Genomic DNA, 17,424 nt, shown 5'->3' on the forward strand with positions numbered 1-17,424 from the left:
GAAGTGAGGTGTGGGTAATAACTAAGTAGCGCGATTGACTCGATTTTTCCAAACCGGTTTTAGCTGCTTTTTTCAAAATTTAACCCCTTTGCGACACGCCTTAACCCACTCCAATCGGGACCAAAATTTATATATGATATCTTCGACTATAGTAGTATCGATTTTGGGTATAAGGTGAAAAAATAATTCATTTTAATTTTTGGAGTCTTCATAAAGGAATCTGAACTTTGCCCGCTGTGAACTTTGCCCGCTATGCGTCTCCCTTCGGGACCAGCATTTATATGTGATATCTTTGATATTACAGATTGAGGGGGTGAAACTGAGAAAACAAAATCGTTAAGTTTTTTTTTTAATTACCACGATAATGAACACATGTTGAAGTTGAGAGACTTTGTAGTCTAACACCCAAATTCATAAAAAAATAAAGAAGAATTTAACTGCTCTATAAATCGAAAATTCGTATGAAAATGTCACTGTATAGAGCTCTATAAATCGCATTTTATTTTTTATGAATAAGGCCATTAATTGATTAGATGTGCGTTTATTCAAAATAACTACAAATTCACCATAAGTGTTCCTCATTTCGATTTTCTTTTTGTTTAAATGCGACATACATGTAGTGCTGTTAATTTGTTTGAAAAAATTTAATAAAACTTAGTCAAACCTGTTTTGAAAAGCTAAGAAAATGCAGCTTAAATACATTTTTGAAAAATCGCATTTTCGCATTTTTTTTTCACTGTAGCGAAAAGGCAGCTATAAAAAAAGTATATATGTATATTTAGTAAAGAGTATTAAAACTCCGGAGATATTTTAGCAAACAATTGATTGATATATATATATATATATTTTAGAGAATACTTGTAAAAAGACAAGCTTGAGGTTTTTAACAACTAAGGAAAAAATTAGTTGATCCCAGAAATTCTAAATATTTATAAGATTTAAGGTTTGTTTTACTATTAAAACAAATGCGAGCAAGTTTTAGAGTTGTTTTGTACCTGGTTCCGACAAAAAAAAAAACTTTTAACTTATTTCGTTTAATTGTCTTTTAAATAAAAGCCATACATATTTGTTGATAGTTTAGTTTTTTCAAGAGTCCAATTTGCAGAAATCACCAACGTGATATTTCGAAAACCACAACTATATAGAGAACAACGTTAACAACTGCATAAGTACTAGTCGTCTCAACAACACTTGGCTCGTACTCCTAATATGTAGAAATCCGTTGCCAGAAAGTAACTCCCTTATCGATTTTGCATTCACACAACAAAACACAAACACTAACAAAATGCAACAAACAACACAATTATCACAACAACAGCCATTTGAATCAGAAATTGTGATGACTTCAGTGAAATTACCATCGTTTTGGAACGGCCACCCTGAAGCATAGTTCATACACTCAGAATCACAGTTTACATCAAAAAATATTAGTTCGGATAGCACGAAATATGAATATCTCATAATTTCACTTCCACAAGAAGTAATTATGACGGTATTTGATATTATTCAAAATCCTCCTCCAACAAACAATTATGAAAACTTAAAAAAACATTTTATTGAACGGCATTCACTAAGTAAATAATATAAAGATTAGAACAGGACTATCTGATTCTGAGCTTGGCGATAGAAAACCCTCAGAGCTGTATAGATCACTTATCCTACTAGCTGGTTCGAATTTCAGTTCAGATTTACTTAAACAACTTTGGCTTAGGAAACTTCCTAAAAAGCTCTACGTAGCGTTATCTGCATCAAATGCCCCAAACGTTCATGAGATGGTAAAGCTGGCTGATGACATGTGGGAGGTAATAAATGAGAATGAGATATGTAGCGCTAACGTCAACACCACTAATATCCATTTTGAAAAAGCGATACCAAATTTAGAGAAAATTATGTACCTCTTCAATGTGTGAAAGTTTTACAAGTAGAGTAGTGGAAAGTAGAGCAAAATATACCAGACCCTCTAGACCTTTCAGTAGGAATCGCTCCCGCACTAGATCCACTTCTCGTGACCGGGTTTGTAGGTATCATTATCGTTTCGGCGACAAAGTTCGACGATGCGGACAACCTTGTTTATATAAGCCTAATAAACTTCAGGAAAACTAATTCCTCCTGTTACAATGGCGACAACTAATGGGTTAAACGAAATTTCAACGTGTCGCCTTTTTATTTATGATAAAGACAATAAACTAAAATTTTTGATTGACAATGGTGCAGAAATTTCCGTTCTTCCATTTTCCAAATTTAAAAATAACACAAAATGTTCCGATTTATTTTTAACAGAAGCTAATGGTACTATCATAAAGACTTATGGTAAAAAGCTATTCAGCCCTATTCTGCCCTTCGGTTACGTTCCCGCATTCCGCTCCGCAAGAATCGAACTTAGGTATTCTGCATTACCATCGAATCGAAAGAGGAAGAGGAAGAGAGAAAACCTCCACCGAAATCAGCTGTTTGCCTAGGAATGTGTGAAATCGAAACAAAACAAAAAAATATTGGCCACCAAACTATAGCAGCTTATGAAGTTGGAGTTTGTAAATATTTTTGAATAACTAAATTTATCTAGCATCACTGTAATTTAAAAATAAAATTTCGTTTGCTCTTAATTTAAGTGGAAACATAATTATAAGAATGAAATCTATAGCCGCGGCGTTATTGCTTGAAGAGGATGACGAGTCCCAGATTGCTGATGCGAAAGTTGAAAGGCGGAGATTTAGGGACATGTTTGATCCTTCTCAGATGAGTGAAGAGTAATAAGAAATGCATCTTGAATTGTATTACTCATCGCTCAAATGCAGTGAAACTATAAGCGTTGTTTGTGCACTCCACAACATTTGCATTTACTACAGAGTGGAAGATTTTAAGGCAAATGAATTCCATTTTAAAAGCTGTCAGGAGGAGGGGAAGAACAAAGCTTATCCTTCCATAGCAAATCGAATTCGAGACAAGATGCACACCTCTTTTAAAAAAGTTAGTAAAACTTCACATTTTATGTATGTATGTATGTATGTATGTACATATCGTTTAAAGTACAAAACAAACATTCTGCAAAACCGCGTAACTGACATTGGCCGCCAAAAATTGGATTTGCTCACACAAGCTCTTGGCTCAATCCTTATCCATTCGTCCTGAAATATACTATCCAGAAATGCGATGGCTTTCATTTAAAGAGAGAAACAATTTGAAATATGAGTGTTTTTACGCTCTAGAAAATAATTTCTACAACTTCACATACGCGGTTTTGCATTTTGTTGATACGCGGTTTTACACTTTAGACGACGATATGTACTTACATCTATTAATTTTATACAAAAATAATAAATTGTATTCAGTGCATTTCACAGTCTTATTTATAGATAATGAAAACAAAAACGCCTGGCTTCCTATTTGAAAACCTCGCGCCATATCCCTTTTGGTTGCCATTATTTGAGCCAATTTTTCGTATTGCCCATATTACCGCTCGCGAAAGCACAGAAATCGAGAAAATTCATTTATGATGGCTTTTACTTAACTTTTTTAATAAAATTTTATTATTTAAACCCATGAAAATAACATTTGTAACGTTCTCCGTCAGCAAATGTGCAATTTAGGTAAATTTCGAAGATTGATCGAAAGGAAACGGAACGCAGAATACCAAAGTTGCTAAACGGAGAAAATTTCGATGCGAGTCGAAATGCAGAATAGGGCTGATAATAAGTCTTATAATGCCAATGAAAAACAGTACTGGGTTTATTTTTTGAATGGAGAAGGACGCATCCTAGTGTACATATATACATACATACATACATGGGGACAATAGCGATAGCAATTTCTTCATCGAAAAAAAAATTTTCAATATCTTAAGTTCAATATATTTTGTTATTAAAGTATATAAAAAAAGTACGAGTTATTAATTAATTACTTGGAAGGATGAATAAGAATGTTAGCTAATTATCTACCTGTTAAAAATTGCTTTACCAGATGTAATTTTTTGTTGATTTTAGTTTAACTTTAGGGTCCGAGGAGCTCCCTTATTTTTATCCCACTGAACTCAAATTTTGTGTAGCACATTTTTCTTGTAGCGGAACTAAACTGAGGGGCAGCCTTGAAAAAATCAAATTTCAAAAATATATAAGTTTTTTACAACGGATTTCTGTTTGTGTACCGAAATTTCTCAAATCCTACTTAAAGCATCTTTGCCAATTTAATTTATGTTATAATTTTATATGGAAAATTACTTAAAGTCCAAGGAATATAAAACAAATGAGAAAAGAACAAATAAAATTTTCATTAATATCAGATTAAAAAATTTGGAATGGTACACCATTTCCTTATAAAATGTATTTTAACTTCCAAAGTGGCTTTATTCCGACTACTTACAAATTTTCAAATCAACTTTTGCCAGATGTGCCAGATAAACTTAAGGCAAAACTCTTGTCATTTACATTTGGGCTGTCGCAAATCGAAATCGATATTTTTAAATTTTAGTGGTCTTACGACTGGTGTACTTTCAAATTTTCTTTCCTGCATAGCTTTTCGGTACACATAATAAATTATGTATACATTCAAGTGTAAGGATGTATTACACTTAAGTAGTATTAAGTGTATATACAGATGTAAATATATGTATATTTCTGAAGCTGTAAAGAGAACATCAATTTTTCATTAAGTACAAACAAAACAAGAAGACAAAAAAAAACATATGTTTTTGGTGTATTCGCAACGGTGGCGCAAATGTCGTATGTCGTAAACTTTAAACGGCTTAAAAAAAAATATGTTTAGGAGATTCGCAAGATACCATGAAAGTCATATTATAAATTTCCACATTGTTAAAAAATAGTTGGTTGTTTTTTTTCAAGTAATCTAAACATTAACATAACTTTAAGACTTACGTCATCGTTGTGAATACCCCAATTAATTTATAATATTCGCATTTACATATCGATGGTCTTCTGCAATAAAACAAGTCAAAACTCAAAAGAAAAAACCCCTTACTACTGTTAAGCGCCCTAATCCTCTGTGGTCTCTGTGTCTCTAATCCTTATGCGGTCCTTGCTACTTTTTTTGGTAAGGAATAGACATGGATTTGAGACATGAGCCACTTAACAATAGTGAGGGGTTTTTTTAGTTTGGAGTTGTGTTGTTATTGCAGAGGAGCATCGATATGTACATACAAACATATATGTATACTTACATATGCATGCATATATGTACTTAGAAATAAGTATTTACATTGGATGCTTAATAAGAACCAGTTTTCCGGTTGTGTTATTTCACCCCCGGTCTCCCCTCTTCCCCCCCCCCTATAATATTGTATGGAACGACCCACATATGTACATATGTATTTGCTAAATGCCGTGACTTTTATAGAGAACTAGGAAGAAATGTATTAATTAACCGATTAACTAAAGTACGTACGCATACTGGCCACTTGCCGTAAAATTTTGACGTAGAATACGTCTTACCTTAAGGTATGGGGGCTATGTTCAAATGTTGTAGTTTTTCTTTTCCTTACGTTAATCGGGTAATTTTATTGTCCAATTTTTATATGGTTTGCATGTCCAACGCTTATTTGTGCACTATTTTAACACAATTTTGCTATTTCAATTTCGAATGGATTTCATAATCGAATTGTGGGCAATTTGTGATTTTTTCGAGAACCCCTGGCGTGTCTTCCAAAAACTAATAGAGTTTTTATGTATTAAATTTTAATTGACGCGGCGCCGAGTTGACTGCACAAAATTGTGTACATATGTACATATCTAAGCCTAATCTAAAGAACATTTTAAGTCCGTTTCTTTCAAAATTTCTCATAAACTCCATGTCCTAATAATTAGCAAATTTCAGTTTTCAGCGCTTTACATAAATACATACATATGTACATATTTTCACTAAATTGTGTTGTGTGAATGAACAAACAATAATTAAATATCTACTTTTTCAACCGAATTCACCCAAATCGAACTTAAGAAAGCTTCCAAATCTGTTTATGAGAAAATCCGGAAATTATTTATTGTAAATAGCAAGTAGGTCTTTAAAATGCATATAATTTATATTTAAAAAGAAGGCGTGACAAAAGTTCTAAAAATTACTATATAGTAGACAAGGTATTGGTTTTATGGGATTTGTATACCAAGAATGTAATTATTATAAAATGTAATTATTATAAAATACTTACAGCTAAGTATACTACACTTGAAATGTTTTGAAATACCATCAACACATACATATTTAATAAAAAAAATATATATATACCTATATAAAAAAGGAATTACGGTGTCTTTACATCAGTTAAGATTCTACAGTAATAATAGCTAAGAAAAAAAATATTTCTATTGAAAATATAAGCAACACTGGTATATTAAATATCTGAATAGCATTTTTTTATTCCAAGCAGAGGAGTAGCGGCTTTAATGCGTGCATGTAAGTAAACATAAATTCTTTTTTTAATTAATATAAATAGATTGGCGCTTACGCCGACTCCGAAAGGCGATGATATTTTTATGAGAAGCCGTTTTTCATAGCAGAAATACACTCGGAGGTTTGCCATTGTATTCCGAGGGGCGAAAGCTGTTAAGAAAAAACATTTTTTCTTATTTTTTGCGATGTAGCTTTGACCAGGGCGTGAACCCAGGCGCTGCGGAGTAGAAGCGCGCCCTGCTTACCACTACACCACAGCGGCAGCTTTTTTCAATTAGCTCAAACTAAATATGGAATGACCTTACTTTAGAGAAAAAAAAAATAAAATAAAAATAAAAATAAAAAGCATTTTTGACTCTTGAAAATATCAAAGACTTCGGACGAAATCACTGAAAAAATTTTAAATGCAAGCGTGGCATATTTTTAGGCGCTTAGTGGAAAATGATTTAACTTAGAAGCATTCCAAAGTGACGGGTGGGACATTTTAACTCGTTTTTGCTCAAACTTTTAGTAAACCCACTTTAACTATAGATTTCACAAGTGTCAAACTGTTAGCACGAAACTGTTTATTACGAAACTGATAAAATATAAAATTTAATTACATAATTTACACAGAAATTTAACGTTTTCCAAGCGTGACGGGTGGGATAACGATGACATCCGCTTCTCTGAGTTGTTGGCTACGTTTTCCAATTTTAGACAAACTATAAATATTTCGTTCAAAGTGGCTTTCTCCAATGTAGTTAGTAGAATGTTAAGTACCATTTTATCCTTAAATGGCATTATTATATTTTGCAATACAAAAAAAAAAACCTATTGTAGCTTGTGACGGGTGGGACGAGTCACCTTTGAGGACACATAGCTCGTGAGTAAAATGAAAACTGCTAATTTGGTGTGAATATTTATTATAATTTTAATAAGGGGACCTCATTTATACAATGGGAAACTTAAGAATTTGTGTGTTACGTAAAAAATACATATTTTGCTGTAACGGGTGGGACATCAAATAAGCATTTTTTTTTACTCTTATAACTTCTCACAATAAATGTATTTTTCTAATAACATCATTTTAAAGTTCATGAATTGTTCTTTCTATTTGGATAATTATTCTTTGCATTGTCACCTTTAGTACGTGAGAAATGCCTTGAAAACTTGATGTAAATATATTACAGCATATTATATATGCTTTTATAACAATAAAATAGAGAAAATAGTAAAAAATAAATCGTTAAAAATCTAGTCCTTAAGAATTATTCTACCTGCTCTACTGTTTTTGTAGATTTAAACACAATTTATGTAATTTATGTTTTCCCGGAGGTGTCGTCTTGGCAGGAATGACCCTTTACTCACCTGCACAGCGACATACATAATACCATAAATAAGGCAGGAGTGGTTTTGGTTTAATATTTTTATTAATTTCATTCCACTAAACTTCTCTGAACACTGAAGTTTTGTTAGGAAAACTTAATGAAGTAAAAAGATTAAATGTTTATTCTATGTCACTACTTTTGTAATAATTAATTTTGCTGCTTTCGGCTTTCATAACTTTATGCATACTTGGTAAAATCACGATTGGTGTTTTGCTTCTTTAAGGGATCGTGTGTATGGTCATCAGGATCGGTACCAGCAGATGTGCCACTCTGATGTTGGTTATTCTGTTGTTCAATCAACTGAAACGTAATTTATCATGAACAATATTCCATTGGCATTTAAATAACTGCATGTATATACATTACCTTCGTACGCAGCCGTTTAATTATACGCAAGCGTTCTAGCCAATTGGACGCATATGGATTTTTCTTCTGCAAGCTCTGGTATACTTGTGAGGCGAGCTGTATAGAAAAATATGTATATTAATTGTGTAAGAGAATATTTTAATTTAGTCTTCATAAAGTTACGTTCGCATGCAAAGCTAATTGACGAGCCAAGAGGGGGGCGCTGTGGTCAGACACTATTTTAGGTTCAGGATGGCAGACGAATTTTGAAATCTCAGGACGCGCTTTCACATAAACGCGGTTACTGTTTAATTCTAAGGGCTCCACAATAACACAAGCATAATTGAAGTGACCCTGGCAAGAAGAAGACAAGATTACTACTTTTAAGAGCGTGTTTTCTATATTTCTATGCTTACCGAAATCGTATTGAGGTTATATTCCTCGCCACTCTCATTATAAACTATTTTAACAAAATCATTGCCGATATGCTTTTTCTTTTCATTGCAGTTAGGATCTTTCTGCAAATTTGTAGGCATCAAAGTAGCGACGTGGAAAGTAACCTGCAAAAAAATGTAAATTGAGGTGTAAAAATGAAACTGAATATTACTGGATATCGCTAGCGGTAAAAAGTACGCAGACATCACACTTTTGTACAACCAACCTGCACAATGTCGTCCTTCCACACGTATGTGAATTTCCCATCAGCGCCTCCCCTGTCTAAATTAACGAACAGGTTTTTCTGTTCCGCTTCCTTCAGACTAACAAGGGTACCAATATTGCTGAGAAACTCAACGTACCGCATGCTACCATGTGAATTCCTCAAAATTTCTACTACGTTATTACATTGGCCTTGACCCACATAGAGCACGCCGATTTTGTGGGTCTCGAATGGAGGCGCCAAGTCAAGAACCGTCAGTACATTTGTTTCTTCTGGTGGCACTTTGATCGGCACATCAGTAACTTGCAACTGACCGGTATGATAGAGCTGCATGAACACAAAGCTCGGATTCATGCAAAGCTTGGCGTTCACAGATGGCTTTGAGTTATTGTTGAAGCTTCGGAAATTTGAGGTAGTTGGCCTTGAACGGCCATTTACCTCACGCACTACGGAAATGGTCTTGGAGCGGCCTCTCATCATGTCACCGTTGCTGCCATTTCCGTAGTCACCTCCGCCCCCGCCCAGGTAAGAGGAGCCACCCGAAAGGTTTGCGTTGCCACCACCGCTGCTGCTCGATTTAGCGAGTCCTTGATGAATTGTGCTTGGTGCATTTGTAAAGGTTGCAGTTTTTGAAGCACCAATGCCACTGGGCTGTTTGTCCAATCGCGGTGATTGTGGTGATGGTGCCGTTGCCGTTGCCGGAGAGTGCGGTGGCTTTGATGCGACCTTTTCAACCGCAACATTTAATTTTAACGAGGAGCCAGATGAAGACTGTTGTACCGAAGCTGCGGGCACGCTCGCGCTAATGCTAACATCATCTGCAGAATGCTGCTTCGGAGGCAGTGTAATTGTGGCAGTGCTGGTTGTAATAAGCATCTGTCCAGCTGTTACGGCCGATGTAACCACAGTGGGTATAGCGGGTTTATCTGTAGTTACCACAGGCAATACATCTGAGGGTGCATCCGTAGATTGCGCTTGTGGGGGAGTGGATCCTGCAATTTCCTCTGGAATCGCCTCGCAGCTAACTCGCATGTCTTTGGTGTACTGTACGCTCTTTTTCTTTTGTTGCAACTGCATTTGTTGTTGTTGGTTTACCTCCTCAAGACCTTGAAGACTCACAGAGTATTTGCTAGCTTTTGGCTTGGCTGAATCTGTCGCCAAAGGCGCTGGCTTTGCTGTGAGAAAAGTCTGTCGCCAGCTGGAGCTCATCTCTGGACTTGAATTGACGCGGCGCACTGGGTTGCGTGCACGCGATAGCCCATCTGCAAACTGCATTGTGTCATCATCAGCTTCGCCATCGCTCACGCTATCGGCGAGTGCTTCTTTGCCGCCTGCACGCTTAGTGGATAGTGGCTTGGGTATGTCGATGGCCGCCGTACTCAGTGATGCTGCAGACGGCGGCATTGTAGTCGACGACGAAATCTCTTCTTGGCGCTGTAGAGGGCGTGCTTTGGTAAAGGCGCCAGATTTTCTCTCCTCCGCACCAGCTGATGGGTTTGTAGTTGACTGCACTGTGTCGTCGCTTTCCGGGCCTATAGTCATACCGGGAGCTGGGAGCGTTTTAGTAGTTGGTTGCACAACATCCAATTGCACACCAGCTTCATGCTGATGCTCTGGCATTAACGCCGACTGCACGAAGTCAGGCCCAAAAACACCGCCATGGGCTGTGGGTAGGAAAAGTGAAACTATGTTGCTAAAAGGTAGATCCTGCCCGAAGCAATCATTTGCGATGGGGTTTTGAATGCGCGTTATCCACGAAATGTTGCCCGTCGGTCGACGTATCAAAATCTCCGCCCAACCAGTGCAGGAACGGATACACGTCTGCTGTTGTACCGCCTGTAATTGTGTCGGAGAAGCACTTATACTCGTCGTCGATAGCGAATGACCTCCTAAAAGAGAAGTTGTACTGCCACTTGCGGCACCTCCACCACCTTCCGTGGGCTCTGGATTAGAGCCTCGTCGCGAAAGAGCTTCGAGCGAAGCGGTAGAGCTGTTAGATATTTGACGTTGAGTTATGGCAGTGTTAGGATTCATCGCCGTTGAGGCAGAAGATGAAGACGAAGTGAGATCAGTGCTGCCAGCCGACTCGTTTCCACTGCTATACTGAAGGCTGGCCTTAGTGTAACGACGCTCAACGGTCGAGGGGGCGCCGGAAGAGTGCGTATTGGTAGCTTCCGGCGACAAAGGCGCAGTGCTGCTCGATTCACTCTTATTTGCTATCAAAACATTGTTACTGAGAGGTTGTTTATTCATTTGAGAACAGCGGTCGCAAAGACCATTGCGTATTGGTGCTGTTGGGCAGCCAGAAGTCGTGATTGTAATCAAGTTGTGGCCAACTACCCAGGTCTGTGAGAAGCCGTCTTTCAAGAGATATTCCACTGCTGGTAACCTAAAATGTCAAAAGAAGATAAAAGAAGCAAATTGTGGTAATCGATAAGTTTCGTTTATATGGAATTATGCAACGATTTTGATTTTTAACAAGCAATTGGATTTAATAATATACATATACCAATACTAACTCACCGTTTCGGTAAAGCCGAACACGGCGAGAACGTATGCCTCGCCAAGAAGTCTATGCAAGTCTCTGCCAACTCTGCATGAAAGCTCTTTAAACTATCATTGATTGGTGGCCGCATATCGGATCCATTTCGTACACTCGTATTACGACTACCACGTTCTGTCAAACTGGTGCTTCGTTTGCGATTCGAAGAGTCCTCGTTCAAGCTATTCAAGTCTTGACGCTGTATGCTGTGCTTGAACTTGTCAATGTCATCATACAGCATACTAGCATTCGATTGAATCGACTGAAATTTACAAGACATTCAAATTACCTATGTATAGAGATCAATCTGCAAAAACATACCGATATTATGTAGGTGACAAAGTTTTTTCGCATCTCTAGCTTGCACTTTAAGAACCAACCAGCAATGACATGGTGTGCCAGCGATACGGTATAGTGATCATATCTATTAGGTTTGGTATACGGCAATGAAATTGCAAACACATACATATATTGGCGTGGTATGAAGTTTGTAAAATATTGATTCGGCATACGGCTCAAAACTAATAATGAAAAATTCATAAAGGTGTAAAAGGTACCACATTATTTCTACTCAAATACATTACTTGATAAGAACTCCAAAACCGGTATAGCAACCATAGTTGTATCGGACATCTTGCTCATCTGAAGCAATATATCTGCCAATGTGCGTGTTAAAGTATCGGGCATTTCAAGAATCATGGTCGTTAATGTATTGATGCAAACATTAGCAGTGCCAGAAAAAATGCCGGAACAAAGTGCTAATATCAGTGTATTAATTTGATGTGATGATATACTTTGATGGTATATAACTAGAGAAGCAATTGCAGGGAGAAACAATGCGTTCACTTCATCGCTAGTGGGACAGTAACTGAGGTGCAGTGTTTTGTTGACATCTTGAAAAATGCGGAATAAGGAAACCGCAAGAGCTTCGATATCATTACCTTGGATAAGAGCTTTATTGCATAACACTTTCGGTAGTTCTTTAATAACTGATTGTAAGACTTCATAATCTATAGAAATCCAATGAAGAAAATACGTTTAACATTAGTACTTGCATATAGTAATGTTATTGACATTTTCATAATTACCGCGTTCCAAATCTAAGCACTTAACAATTATTTTACAAGCCCTGCGTATAGATATAGTTGTAAAATGCGAGCCAGCTATTATGTCGTGCGAGGTTAACTGATGTCGCCCATGTTGATGCCCTTGTGGAGGTAAACTAGAATCGATGCCTAAATAAGCACTAAATTTTATTATCTCGCCGTTTTCAGAATCTGGATAACCGATGTGGTAGGAAGCATTAGAACGAGCACGTAGAATCCACTTGAAAATCTGCAAAATAGGCCAAACTCGGAGAATCATCTACCAGAAAATTTCGGCGAAAAAATAAGTTACCTTAAAGCGAACAGCGCGGGCATTTTCGAAAACTTTGGGGCGGTCGTAGTGTGTCTCCAAGTGACCGATCAAAATATTAAAAATTTTAATGGCATGTGTTGAAGGCAAACGGTGTAGTTTAATGCCAAAAATTTCTATTAATCCATGTACTGCCGTCACAACATCCAATATATCCGATTCACTTTTGATTGCCGATTCCCCTACGATAAGCTGCTGCTCGAATGGTCGATTAATGAGCTTCTCTAATATGTCCAATAACTCGCCGCATCGCTTGGTGTCACAGTGGCGTACAAAGCCCACTAAAGCATTTGCAACAGCCACTCGTATTTCCAAATCAGTTTCATGAGCAATTTGTGAAAATTGAGGAATAACGACACGATCAAGTATCTCTTCTTCATAGCTAAAACGATTTAAATCCATAATGCGAACCAAAGATTGAATTGCCTTTAATCGCACATTCGTATTGGGCATTTTGTAGAAACGACAAACAAAATCGTTGAGCACTTGTAACCATTGCGGTCGTGTGGCAGTTACTTTCGTCGAACGATACTCAATTAGTTTGAGCACTGATGTTTCTGTGCGGTTTTCCGCGACGCGCTCAATCAAGTCATAGATACGATTAATATTTGCAAGTATCGGTGCTTTATCATCGTACAGCAGTTTCTCTATACAATCGATGTTTTCATGAAAATTTATTTGCAAATTGTGTAGGCGATCTTTGTTGATATTGATACGTTCTAAATAAAAAAAGATCGTTAAGTTAAATTATTGTATTCCTTAAAACTATATACAGTTAATTCAGAAGTATTCGTTGTTTAGTTTGTTCACGATATTTGAAATGTATTCCATTGTAAATCTTTTTTGTTAATTTTTATTTAAAATATAACTCTTTCTATAACAAAAACCAATGTGGCAACTTTCTACAAAATTCGCGAAAATTCTGCGAATTAAAATAATGGCCATCAAAATTTTAAACTTATTAATTTTTTCGCTGCCGGTGGCAGAAAAAATTTTCAAATATCAATGGTAAGCCATTTAAAATTTGCACTTTATTATGTCGAAAATTAATGGACTGCATACTTAAAAAATCTGATTAAAAAGTTTGAAATTTGTATGGCCATTTTTTGAAATCCGAATTTTGCAGAAAGTTTGCCATTTTTATTTATATGGTTTTTGCTATAGAATGAGCTATGGTTTAAATAAGAATTAACGAAAACGATTTATAATGGAAGACATTTTGAATATTTTCAATAAAATTTAACAAAAAAGATTTATAGTGATAGCCGGTTTCTATTAAGTGAAAAACTAATAAACGAATATGTCTATGAGTAACTTTATGTATGTAAATATGTACATATGTATGTATATAATATGCTCACCATAGTATTCAATATTATCTAAGATCGCATTCATTGTGTCGCAGATGCAATCCCATATAATTTCTGGCAGTTCCGATTTATAGTAATTGATGACTCGCCGAACACTTAGAATTACTTCAAAGGTTACAATTACTTGCCTGCTGTCTAGTGCCTGAAGCAAATATATATGCTTATTATAAATATGTACATTCTGCTAAAATATATAACATAAAAATTTTACAAATTCATAATTACATGAAGAAAACTAGTCAGTACAGTCGATGCGTAAAACATGGGCGATACTTGAAAAACCACATTCGAGCCGAAAATGTTCATATTGAGATGAAAGACTGCACCGCGTAACAATTGTTGGTCTGCATAGAGGCTGCGATCATTAAGAATATTGCACATCATTTTCATAGAATGATAGCCCAACTGGGTTCCAAGTAGATTTTTCATGATCTAAAAGAAAGTGAGAAAGTGCGAGAAGTGTACTATTTACATTGAACTTTACATAATACATCTTTAAATACGACTAAGTATCATAAGTGTGAATGAGCGTAATTCTTCTCTTTTGGCTGCACTGATTTTGGTAAGATGTGGTTTTGTTCTTACGGAGTCACCTGGAAAGGTATAAACTATAATTTTGCCCTTAGGTGACGCCGGTAACGCGATTTTTTAACATTTTATTATTTAGAATTTGTTAGCTATATGGAAAAAATATATATATATTCAAAAAACTGATCCGACTGGACGTTGTCCAAAAGGATACTATTATGATCCGATCACTCATTTCTGTCAGTGGGATGCCAATGGGATATGTATCACACGAACTGAGCAGATACTAGACGGGCACTATTGGAAAACTGGGGTAGGGAAACCCAACGTTCCCATTAAATCAGAGAACATACCTGCCGCTGCTTCGAAAGAAGTACAAAATCACAGGCGCCCTCAAAGAAAACTTAAAGATTCGATTAAAGTAGGGAAGCTGTCGAATTTTGAGGAAACTATAACTCATAAAAAAGAAATCGAAAACACAAAAGTTTCATTTGTTTCCGAAACTACAACACTGGATAGAGATAGAATAATTTAAAAGATAAAAAAAGAGGAAGGAGAGAACTCAAACGACACGTAGGCATGGAGTTCTGATGCATTATTACAAACAGTACCTCTCATTCCACAAAAGCACTCTATATACGATAAACTTTCTAAACAATTTATGAATTACTAATTTCATTTGAAAATAATAATGAATAATTTAATGGCATTATGCATGTTCCGAAGAGATTATAAAACCTATTTATGCACATATTTTTCAATAAAAGTACAACAAAGAGATTTCTCAAATATTCCTGCCGCGCAAGATTTTTAAGCACAGTACTAAGGGCCAGTTTTTCAGTGCCAATTTAGACTTAGATTAAGTAAACTGAGTTTAAATTGAACAGCTGGCTAACATTTGATTGACTGATCTTAGTTTAAACAGCCAGATCGGGTGTTTAAACTTAGTTTAAACCACGGCCGTGCACTAAAAGACTGGCCCTAAATAAATTAAAGCTATGTCCAAAATGCGCTTGGCTAACATCACAATTTTTGAGTGCATTTTTACCGTGAAAAACATTCTCTCTTCTTTTTATGATGAAAGAACACACGCTTTGAGCCGTTCTTATTTATATTTTATTCTGAGGTACCCGGTATTTTTTTGTAATTACTTTGCTGTCATAACCGAATAGTGTTTGTGAAATAAAAAAATCAACGTGGTTGTCCAAATCTGCCTGATTATGTGGTTAAATTTGTCATCCAGTTTACAACAATAGAACACACTGAATTATAATTTTTAACAAGAGAGCATAAGGTGTGAAGTTAGGTACTGTTAATAGCGAATATAAAGTTCCCTTACACAACTTTCTAACTGAGCAAAAAGTAAGAACTTAAATAATAAAAAAGCAAATAATGAAATGACTTACCTTCCATGATGCTGGACAATACGGTGAATGATTAACAGTTCGACACAATGTAACAACACACTGTGTCAACGGTTCACTAGGGAATATCGTGTAACACATAACCATTTCAAGAATTGTTAGACATTGCAAACCAATATCATCTTCTTCAACTGTGCAACTCAAATGACAAGCGTTTCTTCAAGTAAAGAAATAATTGTAACAAAAAGCTAATTACCAGCTAACTATACATACTGAACGATACCAACAACAATGTCCTTGTCCAAAAGGGAAGCGTTAAATTTTATTATATTTCCTAGAATATCAAGATAGGGGCGAAGTAAACGAGCTTCAGTTATAGCCGGAATCCATTGCAGCATAAATTTACCAATCTGTTAAGAGTTTTATTTTTATTTGTCAAGAAATGCCTGAATTTTTTGCTTACATACCTTTTCTTCGAAGTTCTGTATATCTTTACCATTATCAGTTAAGGTATCCAGCAGTTCAAGTCTATGTTTCAGGTCTTCAGGGACTTCATGATTTTGAATGACATAAAAGAAATGGTGGCGCAGCAAATTCAGATTTTTATATTGAGTTTGTATAAGTCTTTTATAAAATGTAAGCGCTGTTTGACGGCACTCCGCTGGTTTATTTGGTATTATTAAGTCCTTGGTAAGAGCCCATAATTCCGTAATGGAAGCCTGGAAGATAATAATGCAAATTTATTTGCTATAAATCTATTAAAATATTACTTCTTCTAATTTCAAGTTGTGCAGCTGCAGCTCAGACAAAGTCTTGCAACGTTGGGCCGTGGTTTGCTCAGGTCTCAATTCACGCTCGATTTCCGGTCGCAATAAGCGTTCGCTCGCCCCGCCTAGAAAACGGTATTAGGCGAATAAGTGTAACCATCATTGTATATATGTAAATATCCAAAGGGTTTAGTTTCCAAAATTATAAAAAAAATCACCTGCAACGCCCTTCGCGTTCTTCGTGAAAAACTTGAACTTAGACTTCGAGATCTCCTTATCTTTCGAACTCATTTTCTTCACTCAATTGTTTCTTTTTGTGCTGCTATTTTTGCAGACCTCAAGTCTGGCGTGAATTAACAAATATCTTCGCTTTTAGTAAAGACTCGCAATCTTCACGACCTCACACCACCCATCAGCAAAATTTTCAAACAAATATGTCACCAAGTGACAAATGAATGACAATAGCATATCAGCTGTTTTTTGTTTATGCCAGTGATTCCCAAACTAATCCAGAAGGACCCTGATGTCCACGCGAGACTCGACGGGGGTCTACGTTGGCGTGAAAAAAAAATAAACACAACGAAGAGAACGAAGAAAACCACATAATTGTTGAACGCATGAATAAATATTTTTATTATACAAATTCTACTGTAAATCCCTCGCTAGGG

At 36.0% G+C, this 17,424-nt stretch overlaps 2 protein-coding genes across 2 annotated transcripts in view; one reads left to right on the forward strand and one right to left on the reverse strand.

Moving 5' to 3' along the window:
* LOC118739186 (anoctamin-5) overlaps nt 1-17,424 on the forward strand; it is a 366,850-nt gene that overhangs the window by 324,925 nt on the left and 24,501 nt on the right. The window lies entirely within an intron of this gene.
* Nucleotides 7,778-17,047, reverse strand: LOC118739172 (tuberin-like). The gene is made up of 17 exons (XM_036470357.1): nt 16,975-17,047; nt 16,760-16,881; nt 16,457-16,708; nt 16,263-16,399; nt 16,032-16,206; nt 14,323-14,529; nt 14,089-14,239; nt 12,710-13,446; nt 12,400-12,646; nt 11,896-12,321; nt 11,633-11,832; nt 11,293-11,573; nt 8,773-11,158; nt 8,528-8,671; nt 8,295-8,465; nt 8,133-8,228; nt 7,778-8,066 (listed from the first exon to the last, which is right to left on the reverse strand). The coding sequence occupies exons 1-17, from the start codon at nt 17,045-17,047 to the stop codon at nt 7,944-7,946; spliced, it is 5,928 nt and encodes a 1,975-aa protein (XP_036326250.1). The 3' UTR covers nt 7,778-7,943.

Source organism: Rhagoletis pomonella, unplaced genomic scaffold, assembly GCF_013731165.1.
Source record: "Rhagoletis pomonella isolate Grant_MI unplaced genomic scaffold, Rhpom_1.0 Rhpom_scaffold_00005, whole genome shotgun sequence".
In the NCBI taxonomy this organism is placed as follows: Eukaryota; Metazoa; Arthropoda; class Insecta; order Diptera; family Tephritidae; genus Rhagoletis; species Rhagoletis pomonella.